General features: G+C 44.6%; 1 protein-coding gene across 1 annotated transcript in view; it reads right to left on the bottom strand.

The window, feature by feature from the left end:
• Positions 1-20,639, bottom strand: part of CD44 (CD44 molecule (IN blood group)) — a 157,661-nt gene that overhangs the window by 60,578 nt on the left and 76,444 nt on the right. Inside the window, exon 2 of the mRNA XM_086959545.1 lies at positions 1,928-2,093. Coding sequence (XP_086815671.1) covers positions 1,928-2,093 — 166 coding nt within the window. The remainder of the gene's footprint in view (positions 1-1,927; positions 2,094-20,639) is intronic.

A 20,639-nucleotide genomic window follows, 5' to 3' on the forward strand; every position in this document is an offset into this window, starting at 1 on the left:
TTAGATGTATAGGATATAAATTCTAAAGGTTAGCTTCTGGTTAGAGCTCATGCCAATGTTAATAACAAAAAATATTTTAAACGTTAAAGCATGATTGTGTGTAGACCCAGAAAGGAGCTGAGGAAAGAAGGAATTTAAAGGCCCGTTGGATAGGAGTCCTGCACAGTGAAGAGAGATATAAGCAGGGGCGCTTTTGGGAGGAGCCATTCCCAAATTGGACACAAAGCTCTGTAGAGGTGGGGCTAAAATCCTGTACAGCTGCCTCTTGATTAGCGGGAGAGGAGGGTGCAGTTAAGAGGCGCCTTGTGTACTTCCTGTCTAGTCAGTGGGACACCAGATGCATCAGTGTAAATAGCATGTAAATTGATGCTACTGCTGTAAGGTTTATAGAGAGGTTCTCAATGTAGGTACTGCAGATCTGGACCGGGCCCTTCTAAGGGCTCATAGGACATTTGAGCCCAGTACTAAAGCATGCCTGCAGCTCTGCCCCCTCTTACATGTTACTTGTAACAGTCTACTACTCTTTCTGTAAACAAATGGCCAAGTGGCTATGTACAAAACTTGTTGTCTGCTATGGAAAGGGACCCCAAACATGATTGGATAATTCAACTGCGCTGCTATTGGTGGACTACTATCCACTGGTGTCTGGAGCAGCCCACCGCAAATTAATAATCATTTCTCCTAGGCTTCGCTGCTTCTATCTGGGATACCGGCTGTACCCAGGTTTTACACCTGGGAGTTGCTCAACAAGGAGGGAGTGAAGGGATGGCCCAACTTTAGAATGTATTAGTTGCTTCTCATACAGTTCGGTCATCATTCGGCCATTCCACAGCACAATGACAACACGCAGAAAGCATTTATATAGATGTGTGTCATGAAGGGCACTCCTAGGGTACTCTCTACTATGGCAATCAACTCACCTGGGTGAAATGTTTCCAACCCAGTGCCTTACCCTTACCTTAAACTATGCATATATCCAAGGATTGGTTATACCTCATACCTCATTTGTTAAGGGTCTATTGTTTTAATACATTGGTCGGGTATTTGCTGAATGTTTGTAATGTTATGTAATCTTCTCTCTTCGAGATTCATATGTTTAGGCACTCACACATTCTAGTGGAAGTGTCAGCGACAGTCCCTCACTCAAGGTTTCCGCAGTGTCTGAAGCAAAGCTGGGCTTGGAATATCTCCTGTCTTGGTCTGTGTGGTACAGTCCTTTTTAATTGTGTCTGCACCATCCCAAATACTGTTTTCTTGACTCATATATCTTTCAATTACATATTAGAAACCGTACTTCAGAATCTTCAACTGTGTTACGAGAAACATTAAAAAGTGTGGAACTGTTCTAGCACAGACTTGGAATGTACTTCATCAGTGGCTTAATTTTGGCTTTTCAAGGTAGTGCATTGTAGGGCACTCCTACTCGCAACCCCCCTTTATTAGCTGCTCCATTCACATCATAGAAGTCAGTGATTTCACATTACTTTTGAGAGGAAGAAGGCGGATCCTGTTCAATGCCATGGATAGGTCATGCAAGAAGGGCTGCTAGAGAAAAATGGTGGAAGCCACAGTAAAGAATTGATTTTCCACCGCTCCACAGCCACAAGGAAACCATAGAAAGATAAGTACTAAGGACTTGATTTAGAGTTTGGCTGACCGGGTTACCGTCACAAACGTGACGAATATACTGTCCGCATAATTACGAGTACATTATATTAAATGGCATTAGTAATACAGCAGACGGTATAACATTTATGTGTGTGACCGGGTAACCGGCCCACCAAACTCTAAACCAGGCCCTAGAAGAGCAATTTTCACTGATCACGCCTTTCTACATTCTGTGAACATTCTGAAAACAAGTTCAAATTTAGCCTCTACTTACCAGTTTGGATCTTAGCACACTATAATTTCCATATTAATGTCTTACCGGCATGTTTCAAACCCGATGTCCCACGCGTTGCGCATTTGCAACATGGTTGCCAAGGAGCTGTTGAGTGCTTCGCACAGTTGCATGGCCTCGTCCAGCAAGAGGCTGTAGCGCGCATTCTTTTCCACATGGTAGACACCGCGGTACCTACAGCTTATGTGTAAAGCTAGGATGGGAGAAGGAAAAAAAGAAATCAGGTGATCTGTCATACTCAGATTGAACAATCAGTTAAAGGCAGGTCATCAGTCTGTAGAAAATATTGAAGCAAGGTGACCAGAAGGTTGGATCATGGTACAGATGTATTTTGCATCAATATTAACACATTTATCATTTTTCAAAAATTATATTAAAGCAATAAGTTCAGAGGTAAAAACTGAAATCTTTAACTGTGGGAAAACAGAATACCTACATTTACTATCATTACCTCCACATATACGTTCATTTATGAACTTTTTTTAATTTGGAGTTACAAATTATTAATCTATACTTACCTACATGCAGTGGCGTAGCAAGGTGGGTTGCGAGGGCGGTCCACCCCGGGTGGCACGAGTTTTAGGGGCTGTGGCCTCAACATCTCTTACACACGGCCACCGCAAGAGGCAAACGCCAGGGCTGCCATGGGCGCCATTAATCCTAGTTGCGCCATTGCCTACATGTACTTTTTTCATGATATTTTGGTATTTAATATTATGGCTATAATGTTTGCACACAATATTTATATTTTGATATTCCGTCATCCAACCGCCTCCTTGACCTCAGAATACATATTAAACTGATCAGTGACAGGGAAGGCTTGCTGCAGTCCCCTGCACGGAGTGGGCTTCCAGCTTGGCGTTGGAGGCTCTGAGAAATGAATGTACAGTTGGGGGTTTATTTATGAGAGGCTTACACTGCTGGAGAGTGACTATTTTTGACACTCCGGTGGCGTAAACCTCTCAATCATGTCTATGAGGCAATACAAAGCTACTCTGCTTGGCTTTGAAAGGCATCATAGACATGGAGTGCGACAAAGCAGCGCAAGTCGCTGCCTTCCCTTTCTCTTCGTCAAGGAGGCGTTCCATGGGCGTTGCAGTGTGTTTTCCCAGGCAGGAGCCATGGATTTTGATGCTGCACCATATTTACCTAATCAAGTAAGCCTGGAGTACCGCCAAAACCTTACGCCTCCCCAGAGCAGGTGTAGCGAGGAGAAATATTTGTATTTCTCCTTGTTTTTTCCTCTCTCTATGTGTGCTGCTTTCTGCATAGTAAGAGGAGGACACCTCTCAGGATTGGTACCCCTTTCTGCACACAAAAAAATCCTGCCTGCAAGGGTAGCGCCCTTGCACCATGGCGCGCCAGTGCAGTGGGACAAGGACAGGAATGACCAGCCTTAAATCTGGTGCAATCCTGCCCTTTCACATTGGCATGGGGCCGGGCAGCAAGAAGACTGTCGGCGTCACACAATTCCGCATGGATGAAACCCTAAGGGTTTTGAACCGGTCAACGGTGGTCAGCATCCTAAGAGAGCTATTGTTTTCAGGAGGGGCAGTGGGTTTGATGGGAGAAGGGTGCAGAAGTGACTATGGGGCAGTTCTCAGCATGGAGCCCCAACCCTCTTCGAATCCTCCCTCCCGCCTCATTGGGTGATTTGTGTTGGTGCTGACAGGTCTGCCTGAGGTTGACTGAGCCTGTGTCTGGGTCAATTCCTTCTTCGATTAATGTTTTGCCGCCCATCCTGTTTACCAATGTTATCAGCATCGCCAGCTACATCCCCCACAGTCCTCTACGGCCTCTCACTCAGGCTGGACTTGCTAAGCAAAGACACAAAGCAGTGGTCCCAACATCCTTTTGCGACAGTCAGTGGCGGTGTGAGGTTTTGTTTGTCTGCCCAGCTCCCGACCTTTTATATCGCGTCGCACCGACCTTTAATCTCGAATTGTCACCGCCTGTGTGTACATTAAGGCGTGATTTCCGGAGTCAATTCTTGTAGGGAAAATTCCTACAGTTCCTGGTGGCGCGTCCCCGGCAACCTCTGAGGTTCAATCGGATGAGCTGCAATGCTCACCAGTCTGGGAAGATCTGAAAAGCTGGAGCAGCTTTGTTTCCCAGAGCTGTTTGCTGTCGTTGGAGAATAGTGATTTGGTGGCGTGGTGCTACTTTACTGCAGAGGTGGTTGACATTGAAAAGCAAGCACCTATTGCACTTTAGCCAGTTTTGGGAGTTTGTTGGAATTTCCTCTGCAAATTGTTTTTTGTAAGATAATGTATTCTGTCTAGAACAGTAGACTTTTCTGCTTAACTTTTCTCCTGCAAGCCTACTTTTAGAAGCGGGTTTTTTCTCCGGAACGATTTATTTTAAACTAACTGAAGCTCTACAAGATTGCAAACTTTTAAAAAAAAACTCAGGAATTTAAGGATGAAAAACGTATCAAAATTCGCGCAGCTCTACTGTCAAGTGAAAGGTCTTTCTTTGGGATTTTCACCTAGAACCGCATAGAAGGTTCTTCCATCTTAGATATAGAAGGTTCCAGAGCTCTGCACTGAGAGCACTGGCAAAGCCCGATTAAAATGGAGGCCACGTTTGTGGTAATAGGTTGGCACAAACTAAATCAACAGCATTTAGGGGTAGATGTATCAAACGATTTTTTTGTCACAAACGTTGCGATTCGGTAAAAAGCAGCGTTTGCGACAAAAAAAATCAGAAAATGCAATGTATCAACTAAAACGCATCGCAATATTAAGGAATCGCAAATTTGCGATTCCTTAATATTGCGTAAGCATTTAAGGAATCGCAAATTGCGATTCCTTAAATGCTATGTAAGAAGCAATTAAGTTTTGCGAATTTACACTAAGAAATCGCAAATTACCACCAACTTGTAGTTGGTGGTAATTTGCAAATTCTTTTACAAATGCACTTTTTTGCATTTGTAAAGGTGCCGTGTGGCGCTCATACATGCTCTTGTGTGCCATATGTGCACACATGTACATTTCAGGGGTGCAGCAGGGTGTCCTTATGACACTCTGGCACCATTGAAATTATTCCTAATTAGCGGTTAGCAAATTGCGCCACGCAAATTGAGAATAACTTCCCATTCCTTCCTATGGGCCTCCTGGCCCATAGAAATGAATGGGAAATTATTCCTTCATTGCGATTAGCAATTTTCTAATCGCAATGAAGGAATTTTGAGAAATCGCAAAAAAATTGCGAATATTTATATACATACCATTTTGCAATTCTCAAATAGCGATTCTCAAAAAAATTGCTATTTGAGAATCGCAAATAGGTATTTTGATACATCTGCCCCGTAGTCTTCAAAATGTGAATCGTCCCTGTAGGAGCAGGAGCGTGAAGACATTGGGACTTAGTCCTATATCTCAATAGGATTGGAAGCAGGGTGTGCCCACAGCCATGGAATGGCCGCAAGAACATGTTGACTAGGTTCACACTTCCTCCCTGTCGTTACCGACAACAGGCACAAAATATTGGCGTTCCACATCTTCCTGGGGCTTCCACGACTAAGAATAAACATTTTGGGAGAAAACCTCTCCTGTCTCAAAGCTTTAGAATATCTACCCAACCCCAACATGGAGTAGGCCTGATGAATGTCCATGGAGGCCAAAAGAAACACCTCTACGACATTTCTCCGACTGGAAGTGGTCTGAAGGGGCTACAGGAGCTCTAAGTCTCATTCTTGCCCGATACTTCTCCCATCCCTGTACTAAAGTGCCCAGAAGCAGGTGCCATATAGTATGAACACGACACCAAAGATAAATAAATAAATACCTGCATGATGGTAGCAATCAATGACTAGGTTTTGGAAAAATAAGTCCTCTGCTATTTGTGGGTAAGTGACCTTGGGCAATAGTTCAAATGGCTGCACAACATTTAAAAACCGAGGGGCTTATATGGGAATTCACAAGGGCGTATTATCAAGACCAACGCCACTTTATCGGCAGTTTTCTAACGCTAAAGCGGCGATAATGTAAACGCTGTTTCTTGATAATATGCCCGAACTTCTTTAGTTTCCTTCTTCCTGGTAAAGAGTGGATTTTTTATAAGTCCTTGTGGACACAGAAGAGGAGAGTAACACACACACTAGCTCTTCCCATTAGTTCCGGTGGGTGGAACTGAGAGCATTCCTTAACAATTTGCAATGCATTCCAGAGTATCCTTCGACTCACTGCGGCTGTATGGCAAATGCTGACCAGCCTAGTTTTGGAAAAGTGTTATCTTTGGAGAGGGAGTGGCCTTGGTGGAGGTGGGGCGTTGTGCCGTGCACATCAGCTTGAGGCACTTTAACTCACTGCCTCGCCCCTCCCAGGCCAAAATAAACAGAGCTTTTGAGGAGTCGCCAGTGTCCTGGGATCTTTCACTCTCTGGAAAGGACATCAGCTGGGAGAGGCCCCACACAATTGACTGGAAACCCACTGTCTACTGGGATACAGTTCATTGTGTGCCGGTGGTGTGATATCAGCCTCTCATAGGGTGACCAAGTGAAGGGAGCCAATATTGTGTGACACCCAATGAAAGCGTGTGAGTTAGAAAGTTTGCAAATGATCACAAACTGCACCTTGGAGAATGCTTTTGTAGTACTACTGTATTACTACAAAATGTACTACAAAGCGCCATTCACAAACCTCACTTTTGTAGTAAGTTACAATTTTGTATTAACTTACACTATTGTAAAAACTGGCTACCTCCTTTATTTTCTATGGGAGGGTATTACAGTACCAGTAGTTGGTGTGTGTAGTTGTGCTTTTACTACAAATGTACAAGTTACTACACAAATGTAAGGTACTATAAAAGTACAGTGTGTGAATACCGAAAAGTAGTGAACTTGCTCAAAGTGTAAACTTACTCAAAAGTATAGGTTACCTTTGTGAATCAGTCCCTATATGATTATCCTACTGTAGAGAGCGTATGTATAAGTTTTCAAAGACTTCTACGGGTAAATAGAACATTGCTACCCTCAAGGCACTGAAGAAACAGAGAGTTTGTATCCCAATGGAGCAGTGCTCAGAGAAATAACCAACATGGCCCCCCTTCAGGAGCACACAGATTCACCCTTTAATCACAGCAGCTGACACCCAGATCACTGAGTAGTCAAGGAAATTCTGAAAGGCTGACCCCAACCACAGCATACGTCTGAGTAGACCGCTATCAGGGGAGCTAATGAGAATCAGGGAGCTATCAGGGAAGCTAATGAGAAAGCTACTATGAAGCATAGCAGAAAGAGTGTGAATCCTACTACTAACCAAGGCGATAAAAAGTGTGAGTGATAAGGGAACTGAAATACAGGGCTATAAAGCAACATGTGCAGGATCACACAATTTGTTAAGTCTGAACAATTTGCGGCACTTCGCTTTCATATTCATCTTCTTATTGTAATCTTACAGCATCAGTCTAGCAAAATTAGTGCTTGGATTTGTAATACATTAGGCTTGCATGCATGTGCACTTTGACAACAGCGAGTGTGTTATCCTTTCTGAATTGTGATATGATATTATGCCCCTCTGCACTTTAAACACAATTTTACATGCGCATGTAACATGTAACGGAAACCTACCAAGCATTCATAGAAGACAGAAAAACTTACCTGAATAAATTAAATTTGAAGAATCCATGAACCTGGTGGTAATATGACTGGGGTGAGTTGTAATTAAGGTTTACAGTTTATAGCGACGATCAACCATTCATGCGCTTGTGTGGCTGGAAATCTTAGAAGAAAGGAGAGAGCAAGGAACCATAGCCACTCCATTTAGTGCTGAATAACAAATAAACAAAAAAGTCCCCCTCAGGTATGCTGTGGAAGGACAAAACTCATAGAATCAGTACACAGAGAGACTGGGATACTCCTGGGAGGGACAAACAGAAGTACAGGGATGGGTGGACAACAAAGTCATCCAGCCATGGGGAAGTGGCGGCCCCATAGCTGATACTAAGTATATGTTATGCATTGGAAACCGCCTGTCTGCCTGCAGACAGGCAACTGTCTATAGATGAGACCTAACCAATGGAGTTATCCTGGCTAACCTTTGCCTTAGAAGACTGTCTGTCATGTGACCAACCCCATCACATCACTCATTCCCCTTCCCAGGCACCAGACCAGTAGGTGTGTTCAGTTGTGATCCTTTGAGTGCAATCAGCTTAGCTTGAAAGGCACAAAGCTGTTGGTAATCAGTTACTTTATTATTGGACGAGATAAGGAAAGAATCCCAAATAAAATAATCAATCTCCTATAAGTAGTTTTATCTTCCTTGGCAGATGCCTGGAATGTCCCAGATTTCTTGGATTGGAATGACTTGCCAGCTTCTGTGAGTAATGTGAGTCTGCCTGTTATTTTAGGAAACAGCATGGTTGTGGCGAGTGAATCTTGACAAAAGACTCATCCCAGGGATCAAATGTTAGCCTTTAAGCCAAGGAAAGCATAACTGCTCATCTTCACATTTTCTAGGGGTCTGGCTGGGGAAGATGAGCTGTCCAATTTCCAAACTTAAAGGGGCTTGACTGTTCTTTAGGTAGACATTTCTTTCGGGTCAGTTCAATGATCCATTCACTTGATTGCCAATGAGAAAATCTCTCCAAATTGAAGGGTACTAGGAATGCTTAATTCCTTGGTTAATCTATGCTGGTGCCTTCTAGTTCATCCTCATTTCTGAGTCATTTTAGATAGATTTGAACTGTTTCCACTACAACACTGGAAATCTATTTCGAGATCTTAAGGCGGTCTTGACTCGCGGCCAGCATCCCCCATAGGTAGCTCTCTCAGAGCAGGTTTGATGCTAGTTCTTTCAACCCAAGCGGTGAGGGCTGAATAGGCACTTCCTATCCGCGCCTCTTATGAGAAGCTGCATGCGGTTGTGACCTTCTCTGCAGAAAGTGCCTGAGACCTCAGGCTGCCGCAGTGTGGTTTACAGTAAGCACCTCAGATGCAGAACCAGGGCCTCACTGGTTAGAACGTCCTTGCACGGATACATAAGATGCCATTTCATTTCATTTATATCAGGCCTAAGCCAGAGTGCTTTTATTATGGCAGAACAAAGTCATCTGTAGGATGTCAGACTCTGGATAATTGAGGATATTGCATTATGAAGTGGTTTTAAGAGCGAAATATCAGTAAGGAGCACACGAGAGAGAGGCCATGAAGGGCATGAGGAGGGTCGCGGTGGGATTAGAACATTTTTTACTAACTGGTGGCGCGCTACATTTATTTACAGTTTCTAGATACAGCATGAGCCGTGCCAAAAAAGTCTCAAGGATCGCTATTCAATACTTAAAAATGAAAGTACTAAAATATACAACAGTAATGAAATTATTCAATAGCATCAAGTGAACCTAGAGAAACATTGTCTACTGTTAGGAGAAAACTACAGTCGAAAATCAAGGCAACAAAAACAGAGTTAAAGAAACAACTCGAGGTTGGGATCTGGAAGTAACTATGTCTGATTTGTTGGGGTCGATGAGGAGTGAAAGGGAATCGATGCAGGGACCAGCTCGTAATTTGTCACTGAAAAGAGGCATTGAATGTATAAGGAGCTTCTATAGCGTAATGACTTCAGCAAGAGGCAGCTAGGGGCATTGCTATAATTATTCTGATATAAATCTCACACATTAGGAGTGAGCCTCACTCTTTGGGAGGTGGTCTTACTCATGGACTCATGAAATGTCCCAAGAGACTTTTACTGATCCTCATACATAGCGTTGGTCCACACCTCACACATCTGTGGTCATAGGGCACGAGATTTCCAGATCTGCAGCCACCTTCCAGTTTGGGATTAGAGTTTCATTTAGGCACAGAAGGATGAAAGGAGTCCCTGTAAGTACCCTTTGCACTATGCTTGCAGCTCATGTCCTAGGCCCTCCTTCTCATCCACCTAATACGCTCCCTCCTTCCTAATTCACGCCAGTGTAGTTTCAGCTCCATAGAGGCTTGCTATCAAAGAGGCGATTGGACAGCAGACTACATGATGCAGTCCAATGTTGTTGTTCCTAGTTAAGGGTGTGCCACTATGGCACATCACCCAGGGTGCAGGAAATCAGGGCAATAGATCAGTGTCATTGTAAATTTCTGCCACTCCCAGCCCTAGCAGCTAACGGGGAAACAATGCGACTGGTCCTGATGGCTTGGGAAGCTGAGTCCAGGGGCGGCCTTAGGCATGTGCAAGCTGTGCACCTGCACAGGGCCACCAAACCCCAGGGGCCGCCACACCAATATATATCCTTAATATAATAATCCTCTGAGGATGGATACATATTTGCGTGGTGGCCCTTGGCAGGAATTTGGCGGCCTCCGCCTCTGTTCCACTTCCAAACACCCTGACACGCCCTCTTCACTAGCCTCCTATCGGTACCGCCCTGCACGAACCCCCTCTTCCGGGGCCCCCTACCTACACTCTCTGCCCAGGGCCGCCATGAGCCTAGAGCCGCCCCTGCTGAGTCTTAACACACTGATGATTTCTCCATGGAATCCTTCTGTCCGAGGACACTTTAGTTGTCTGTGGTGCTAGACCTAAGTGGGGTTGGCGCAGCGCTGTCAAATGAACCAAGTGCAATGAAGGAAACTGATAAATGATGAAAGAGGGGAATAGAGAGAGTCAGGCGGAAAAAAAAGCAGGAGAGAGAAAGGTGAGCAAGAAAAAGCAAGGAGAGGAGGAAATGAAAAGAGGGGAATGAGGGAAGACGGGGAGAAGCAGTCATAGGAAGGAGGAAACAGGAAAGTCAGGAAAGGAAAGATGAAGTGAAGGGCGCACAGGTTACATGTAGGGTGTAATGATGGACGGGTGGATTAATGAAAGAGACAAACAATAGGTAGATGGGAAATGGATAGAATGGCAGAAGGATAAACTGATGAACAGAAGGACGATAAAATATCCTTATTTCTGGCCCCTCCCATGATCAACTTCCTGCGAGAATCCTTCCTAAAGATAGACTCTGTGGAAAATCTTGCATTGACCTCAGGACACTTTTGGTTCAGTCCGCACCACCAGCTCACTCTGCAAAAATGTAACTCCAGAGAGAATCGGGGAGTGAAGCATCCGTCTGTAGGGCCCACTGCCAGCTGCGGACATCTGGCCACAGCCTCACTGGCGTCCCCCACCCGGGATGGGACGCACGTGCTCTGCCGAAAGTGGGATGGTCAGGAGCTCGGGAGCTTTCATCTCCTTCGGCTGGACTTTCCCCCAGCGTCGGGCCGGCCGTGAATTGCTGTTGCTTACCTCTCCGTCAGCATGCCCCGTATCCAGCTCAATCTAGAACCAACATGGCCGCCGTCATTCCACCCAGGTCCCAAGTAACTGACATGACTCTGTCAAACCAATCTTCTCTCCTGGGGGTCTGGGAGAGCATGGGCAGTCCCGATCGAACACCCCCCAGGGGTTTGGATAGGGTGGTACAGTCCAATACTGCTCCCAAAACAAATTATCTCCAGTTCCCCAGGGTGTGGAGTCTGATGGAGGTAAAAAAGGCTATGCGGAGTGACAGCTTGCACGCAGATCTCTGTAATAGCTGCATTAGCCCACTAAGCTATGTTTCTGGGTCTTTCAATTTGCTAATAACGTTACTGGCATCAGTCCGCGGGTACACAGTATAATGATAAGGTAGCTGGCTACAGCAACCTACACCACACTGCCCTAAGAAATAACAGTACCACAATTCCACATGTACATCCTACGTCTGTGTCGCTACAATGTGTCTCAAATGCTCACATGGGGCCTGCAATGCTCAGCCTTTCCTGGAAATGTAGCTGTCCCTACTACAAGGCCAGGGCTGTGGCTGTCTGCACATCTCACTCCGTCCAGGGTGTTTTATTTTATTTTGTGTTTGATGTTTTACATGACACGAACAGGGCCCAGTTATGGGACCTGTTCCTGTCCCCAGGCACATCAGTATTTGCACAATTCTACTCTTTATCATGTTACTTGAGCACATCCTGAGTACGAGTGGGCATCGAATTCCGCTCCGCACGCAGGGTTCGCAGAGTTTTGTACACTCCCCCTGGGCGTACAGCACCAAGTACTGATCAATTCTGCGAAGCGGAGCAGAGTTTTCCTCCTGCGCAGCTCACCAATGTTAAGTTGGTGAGTGCAAGTGAGGAAAATGATACGCAAGACCACCTCCCAGCGAGATTTCTCAAACCGGGCAGTCGCAGCAGGTCAATACCGCTTGTGTTAACCCCTTCGCTGCTCAAGATGAGCTCAGCTCGTCATGAACAATGGGAAAAATGTAAAATCAGCACATGAGGAAAATCTCCCTAGCAGCGATGGTGTTAAGAGAACTGCCGCTCGAGTAGAACAGCTACTCGAACGGCAGAAAGAATCAGTACTCTCGTGGGCTGCGCGTGGTGCCGTTCGTGCTGAATTTATAGAGCAGGAGAACTTCCAGGGCTAAAAATCAGCACGAGCAATGCAACTTACTGCACTTTACCTTTTACTACGCAGAGCGCGCAGAGGTTTTCTCCTCACTTATCATATGAGCATTACAGAACACCGCTAACTCCGCACAGACATACTCCTGAGTACCTGGGTGAGTTATCATAAGTTCCGTCCACAGAGACGCAAGAGCTGCAGTGAGTGAGATAGGGGCAGGAGAACAGCAGTAAGAAGAGATGGTAGAGCCATGGTGGGTAGAAATAGGGGTCTTTAACTGTGCACTGGGACTAGTGCGGAGGGAGACGCGCACAGCCTTCCTCTCTGGGGGCTAGTGGCAGAAGTGAACAGTGCACTTTGAATAAAGCGAACTGTAGATCATCAGGATCACCGGTAAAAAAATGGACACCCTCTATGAATGTTAGTCAAGGGCCATGGCCATTCGTCATATCTAAACAAATGCCCCTTTCTCCCCTTTTAAGGTAACACTCCAGCTAGACAATGACACGTTTTGGGGACTAGCCAACCTAGACCATAACATTTTTAAGAGCTCTGGCTTGAATTAAAGTTAATAAAAAGTGCTGGGTTTCAAACCCCACCACTCAGTCATGTGCCACAAGCTACAAAGGTCTAGGTAATGGTCATAGTCAGGGACAAAATCCCGCAGGGTGAGTCACTGTTGAGATTAGTCATGCAGCCCCTCTTTTAACTTTCCCTAAACTTCAGAGCCATCAGGGGGCATCATCTCATTGCCAGCTCTGAAAATGAGTTAGGAGGACATTGTCCCACCAAGCACTGATGTAACTGGTAAACTATCTGAAAGGCCCTCCTAAATTCCCAATACACTAGCCACAACATCTCTACAGGGCAAGGAGGGACGTGTAGGAACATATTGACATTTTGGGAAAAGCAGGGTAGAAACTGATAGACATGTAGTGCTCTGCTGTCCTCTGGACGGTGATGAGCCCAGATGGGGAAACTAGGGCATTTGGATAAAGTAACTCAGCCTGGGAGACTGGTGCAAATTAACGCCACCGCCATTGGCTTTAGTGAACCAAATTGTTCACTGCAATTTTCAGGCCTCGTGCAAAAAATATTAACTATTTGCCCTTAAAGCTCTTAGATGCCATAGTTAAGTTTGTGTTTCGTAAATACACTTATACATAAATATAAGTAAGCTGCTCTTCCTTTTTATGGTACCCACCTTCCAGTCAAGTGTGTTATTGTACTCTCCTAAGGTAGGTAGGTAGGTAGGTAGGTTGTTAAGTTGATAGATAGATAGATAGATAGATAGATAGATAGATAGATAGATAGATAGATAGATAGATAGATAGATAGATAGATAGATAGATAGATAGATAGATAGATAGATAGATAGATAGATAGATAGATAATGGCTGTCCAGGTGAGCTGTGAATGTCTATTTAACTGTTAAAGCTCACTGGATGGAGGATGGACCACAAGGGTTCTCCACAAACCACAGGTAGCATTCTGGACTAAAAGGTGTTATACTGTTTCAGAGGTAAACGGTAACCCAGAGTGCTAGAACACAAGTCATGATACTAAGAAGGATATACATTAAAAAGAAAACGATGGTGTGAGAAGACTATGAGGGATACAAATGAATGCTCCAATGGAGCATCCTTGTCATGCTTGAATTACTCTGTAGTGCCTTGAAGGCCCTAATGGATCCATACAGAACCCACATACATATACACTGGTAGAAGCTTTGTTCATCCTCCAAAAGTAAACTACATTGTGCTACTCTGGCGGGAGGAAACAAAGCTCCTTTCAGAGTACTGTGCCAAGTTGATGAATATTCCTGCACTGCATGTAGGTGTTGTGGATACGCATGTGCCGCCCTACCCCCAGGCGATCCTCGCGCTCACACACCCTGGTGGTGACGCTGAGCCCGCCCTCGGTAGTGCAGTGTAACCCTCCTTTACGCTGATGCTGACGGTGACTGTCCTGGTGTGCCTGCACACTGTACCTCCAGCATTCTGGTACAAAACACACTATGGGTCTCATTTAGATCTCGGCGGATGGGTTACTCTGTCATCTTAAGGTAAAAACCTGCCAGGCCCTGCATGGTCTTCCGTCTCAGAGGTTTTGGAAAATTCTGTCACAACCACTAAAGTTTGAGTCACTTCCTTTGCGGGCATTTGACACCGACCACAGTAGCTAAAAACAACCATCCCTGGTGGAAACTATAGTTCACCATTTACAAATGGTGCATACTGGTTCCAGCTGCGTCAAATGGGGTTTTGTACATTATGCACGTTCAGTGGAAAATTAAAGAGGAGCCTGGCTACTAGTAAGAGAATATTCAGAACTGCAACGACTAGAGGTAAATAGACACTGAGAAACAGCTCCAAGAAGCGACTGCAGTTAAAGGAATGTGCTACACAGCAGTTCATCAACTGGGGAGCAAGAAAAAACCCAAGAGCAGCGAAAGCTGGTCTTTCAGGGTGGGTAACCAATTTCACAGATGTGGAAAGCATTCATCTCATGCTGTGGTATTCCACTAACAGTCTCGAATTCAAATGCTTTCAGACTTTTAAATCCCCTCTCGCCAGTATCCGCTAACCACTGGCATGCCTCTCTGGTGCAGAACTATAAAAGTGCTGAAGGAGCACTGCACCAGTAATGGAGATTGGCCTCTCAGCATGCAATCAGAAGGGTGTGAAATAGAAACTGATTGGTCGAAGGTAGCCACTCGGGTTGGCTAAAACACCAGGGGGCATATTAGCAAGGAATAGCGATATTTATTGCTAAACGTGCTTTGCTAATTTTGGGGCATATTACCAAGGAATAGCGATATTAATTTTTTTTTTATCGCTGCCTATCGCTGGATATTTTAGAGGAGAAAACATGCTATTAGCAAAATTTTTCTCCATTGTGCTAAAATATCCAGCGATAGCGGCGAATTGCGAGAATATCGCTGAAAATCCAGCGATAATCACGCATTAACACCAATGGGGTCTTAATCTGATAATCCACACCCCATTGACTATACAGGTAAGTCAACTTTTTAGCAGGCATTAGATTATAGCGATAATCACGCTTAGCGCTATTTTTTTATCGCTTCGGCTGCCTTGCTAATAGGCGATAGCTGTGTTAGCGACTGTTTTCAGTCGCTAACAGTTTGGGTATGCCCACTATGCATGTCATTAGCGATAAATATCGCTGACATGCAAAGCGGGCCCCAAACCTGTAGCTATCGCCTAAAAGCTGTCACTAACTGCTGTTAACGACAGCTTGCTGATAGGGCGATATAAATATCGCTGCATTAGCGGCAAAAAGTGCCGCTAAAGCAGCAATATGCAGTATGGCTCTTGCTAATATGCCCCCATATTATTTCAGCCATTCCGACTGGATGCATATGGACCAAACCAAATTAGTGTGTGTTTTTCAGACAGGTACTGATTGCCTGCTGGAAAAGCCCTATCAAGAGTGGGGGGATTACGCCAGCAATCCTGCAGTAAACTGTGTCTTACTGTGATACTGTGCCCGCCATTTTCTGTAGTGGGATGGTATCCCAGAAATGGCAGGAATCCAGCAGGGCCGGACTGGCCATAGCGGGCACAGGGCAATCCCCCGGTGCGCCGCACGGGTGGGGGCTGGTTTTGGGCTCCTGGGGGCCGTTTTTGTTACAGGGCCGGTTTTCAGCCGATTTTGGTACACGGCCGACTATGCTGCAAAATCGGCCGTGTACCAAAATCGGCTGAAAACCGGCCCCGGCAAAGAACTTGGCGGCACCTCCACCCTTCCCCCTCCCCCCCCCCTGAGTCGGGAGGGGGGGGTCCGGCCGAGCACTTTGCCAGGGCCGGTTGTGGTTCCCAGTCCGGCCCTGGATTCCAAGAAACTGTCTGGCCAATCTGCTTCCACGCTTTGCGGCTGATCTTGGTACACAAAAAACAACAACAAAAAATTCTGCTTTTTTGAAACACCAGCAGCTGCCTGAGTGCTACGGATCAGAAGGATATCAAAAGTAATCATCTCTTTTGCAGGGTTCACGCCTCCAGCCCACCCCTCTCTAGTCGGCGCCGCCGCCGCCGCGCCTGTGTATCGGTGCAACCAATCTCTGGGCACGGAAAGCAATAACCTCAAATTCTCCTGGTGCTCGGAGTGCCTGGCAGCTGTTTATTTCAGTATAAACTCAAGTTATTAACTTCCCGGATTTATGACTCGAAAAGTAACCTTTGCAGAGGCTTTATCAACATCTGATCATGAACAGAGAAGACGGGTTGAATGTCACTGGTGTTTATCTTCTGGTGCCTGTCCTGGCAGCCACTCTGCTCACAGAGAAGGCATTGTCTGAAGCTAATCTGCTGGCTGTTCCTCTGTGCCAAGGTGGCATCCACGAGCCTTTGGCTACTCACAGTGGTCCATTGAGGACTCTACAAGCCAGTTTTTCAGCTTCATTGACGAATATGCAAATTACAGCTTATTCAGATCCATGCCATCTATCTCTAGTTTTTTAGTATAGTTTATAAACATGTAAATAGCAGCTGTCTCATATATATTGTATGTAAATGTATCTGCACACAAATTCGCGTTCTAGTATAATTAATAGATGTGCAGACAGCAGCCCATGCAGATCTATTGCATGTAGATGCAACTCTACCAAACATCATATTTTCAATATAACCAGTATGTATGCAAATGACAGTCCATGCAGATCTATTGTATGTAAATGTACCACTACAATAGGTCAGCTTTTCAATATAATAAATATGCTAATGCCAGTCATGCAGATCTATTGTATGTAAATGTACCTCTACAATAGGTCAGCTTTTCAATATAACAAATATGCAAATGACAGCCCATGCAGATCTTTTGTGTGCAAATGTACCACTACAATAGGTCAGCTTTTCAATATAATCGATATGCAAATAATAGCCCATGCAGATCTTTCGTATGTAAATGTACCTCTACAATAGGTCATCTTTTCAATATAATAAATATGCTAATACAAGTCATGCAGATCTATTATATGTAAATGTACCTCTACAAAAGGTCAGCTTTTCAATATAATAAATATGCAAATGACATTCCATGCAGATCTTTTGTGTGCAAATGTACCACTACTATAAGTCAGCTTTTCAATATAATCAATATGCAAATGACAGCCCATGCAGATCTATTGTATGTTACTGTACCTCTACAATAGGTCATCTTTTCAATAGAATAAATATGCAAATGACAGCCCATGTAGATCTATTGTATGTAAATGTACCACTACAATAGGTCAGCTTTTCGATATAATAAATATGTAAATGACAGCCCATGCAGGTCTATTGTATGTAAATGTACCTCTACAAAAGGTCAGCTTTCCAATATAATAAATATGCAAATGACAGGCCATGCACATCTGTTGTATATAAATGTACCTCTACAATAGGTCATCTTTTCAATATAATAAATATGTAAATGACAGCCCATTTAGATCTATTGTATGTAAATGTACCTCCACAAAAGGTCGGCTTTCCGAATATATCTAATAAATATGAAATATATTTAATAAACATGCAATTGACAGCCCATGCAGAACTATTGTATGTAATTGTACCTCTACCAAAGGTCGACTTTTCAATATATGTAATACATATGCAATATATTTAATAAATATTCAAATGACAGCCCATGCAGATTTCGTGTATGTAAATGTACCGCTACAATAGGTCAGATTTGCAATATGTCTAATAAATATGCAAATGACAGCCCACTTTATGAACTTTTGTATCTAAATAGACCCCTTGAAAAGTACAATTTTCAATATAAGCAATAGTTATGCAAAAGACACCACATTTCGATCAAATGAGTGTAAATACGGGAGCTCCAACCTCTTTACTGTAATAACAGATACATTTGTTCTATTAAATCATCCCAAGCTGCTAATATTAGTGATGTAAGGGTGGCCATCCCACCCAAGGCTGAAAGCAGTGATTGCATCAGTGCATTAGGCAGGGTTCGAGCAGTAAATTAAAAAAGGCTTTGCCAAAGGCTTTTCCAAATTGAATGGAAAAATTACATAGGTAATGCATAAAAGCCATTGCTGCAATCCCCGTGGCACCGAGTAATAATATGAGTAAGAAATCTTTTCTACTCACATATTAGCTTTCAATATGTTTTTTTAATTAGACCATTTTTCTTTAAACATCAGTTTATGAGTTCTGAATAGACATGCATTTTTGTCTTGAATACATTCTTTTTAATTGAGGTATACATATAACAATTCAACTTAGCAAATGCTTCTATATCAGAAGGCTGGGCTGCACACAGGAGAGCTACTCGTGAGCTACTACTGGTGGCTCACGAGCTACTCGCTGGAGACCCCTGGTGTGAATGTACCTCTACAGAAGGTCAGCATTTCAATATAATAAATATGCAAACAACAGCCCATGCAGTTCTATTGTATGCAAATATAACTCTACACAAAGTCAGGTTTTCAGAACAGTCCATGAATATGCAAATTATATTATTTTAGCTTAATTGTATGTAAGTTGGACACCACGGTTCTCTCTTGGGCCACCAAGTCAGCGCGCGCGATGATCCCTGCCACCCTGGCGGATGACCACCTGCCAGAGTGAGAGATGCCCACCTGTCTGACAGGCAGCTCTAAGACGTCAGAGCAGCTGACAGTGGAGAAGTGTGGCTTACTGGTTAGAGCGGCAGACTCTGAAGCAGAGATCAAGCACGGGACCATGGTTCAAGTCCCGACGCGGCAGGGTCTTGGGCTCAATGTCCGCGGACTCGATAATTCTCGCCTCACAGGGAGAGCCAGGAAGGGTACCACAGCTTTATACAGCGCCAGGGCGCCCCGTTGCTGGGGCAGCTCTGCGCTTTACAAGTATACTACATTTACAGTATAGAGGGTTCTCTAAAGATTTGAAAGTTTGCCAAGCAAGCACCTTGACTGACGCCAGATTTTGAGTTTTTCAAGAATAAACTCCCAAAGAGAGATACTCTGTACATAAAAACACAACGGGCCAAACGAGCAACTAGTTTTATGCCTGCATGTGGGGGCTATGAGTCGTTTTCCTTTTTTGGGACCTTCTTGTTTGCTGATCCCAGGAATAGAGATCTAGTGATGCCTGCCCAGCCTTAAAGAAAGTGGGTGAGTGCCACTGGATGGCCCTGTGGCACATGGACCAACGTGTCAAAGATTTCTGAGGGCCAGGCCAGCTGAGCTCCAACATCAGAAACTGTGGCGTTACATTAACCCCCGCATCCCCAGTGGTGCAGTGGGAACTGAGCTCAACGGTGTCTCCCTTAGTACAGTACACTGGGTCTGTGACCAAAGTGGTAGGTGGTGGGCGGGTGTGGGTACTCCATCTTGCTCAGCACTGCTGCTCTCTTATAACTTTTCCAGGTCTCTTTAGAATATCCATCGGTTTGTCTCCACTGCCTCCTTCTGTCCATGAACATGTTTTTCTAGTGTTAGACTTTAGCCTCCCCCAGCAGTGACCAACTTTGGCCTCTAGTTGCAGAATGAGCCTTCCTCTGCCCCAAGCTGTGGTGCTGTATTTAATCCATATATCCACTTAGGCTCCGTCACATCAGTCTCCATTCCCATTGGCCCTCATTTACCGCAGGGCACACATTTTTAGATTCTGGAGAATTTCCTGTAGTTTGTGGGTAAATTAGCAGCCGCGGCCTGTGCAGGTAAGAGCGGTAGTACGGTGGGGGGATTTCGACAGACCACAACGAGGAAATATATATTATTTATTTAATTTGCCCGCGAGGTCATCTGTCGAAATTCCACCTCCCCAACTAAGCCCCAACTCCCCACCACTCTTACCTGCACGGGCCGCAGCTGTGTATTGGTCCACCATTTGTGTCGCTCATCTCTTGCCCGTTTCTCGACGGAGTTTAATCAGTAATGCCCCTATAGAGAAATTAATAAAATCTTGGATTCTACATATCATGTGGCATAAAGGAACTCCAGAGAGTACGGCGCCGACTGATCCCCTGGTTCATCTCCTCTGTACTGTTCTATGTCCTCAACCTGAGGCCAGAGATCCTCTTGCAGTGTACCACCTGGTTATCTGCTGCTAAATCTTTAATTTTCCGTGGAATAATACAATCCGTACATCAACCCTACCCAACAGCAATCAGCAGTGTCATCTTATCTTCTAAACACACCCTTTTCCGGGTAGTGCTCTTAAAATAGAAACTTTACCATGACGTTGCACATAAGCAGCGATCGCCAAACGCACAAACAAGAAGTATATAGCACCTACCCTATGACACTGCCCATTTCTTGAGGTCCAGAGTAGAAGTGGAATGACATGTTTTGCTGCTCTCTGACCACTGATAATGCACACTACCACAGCACCCTCAGTACACTCTCCGCGGGATGGAAA

This window comes from Lissotriton vulgaris, chromosome 2_2, assembly GCF_964263255.1.
Source record: "Lissotriton vulgaris chromosome 2_2, aLisVul1.2, whole genome shotgun sequence".
Taxonomy (NCBI): domain Eukaryota; kingdom Metazoa; phylum Chordata; class Amphibia; order Caudata; family Salamandridae; genus Lissotriton; species Lissotriton vulgaris.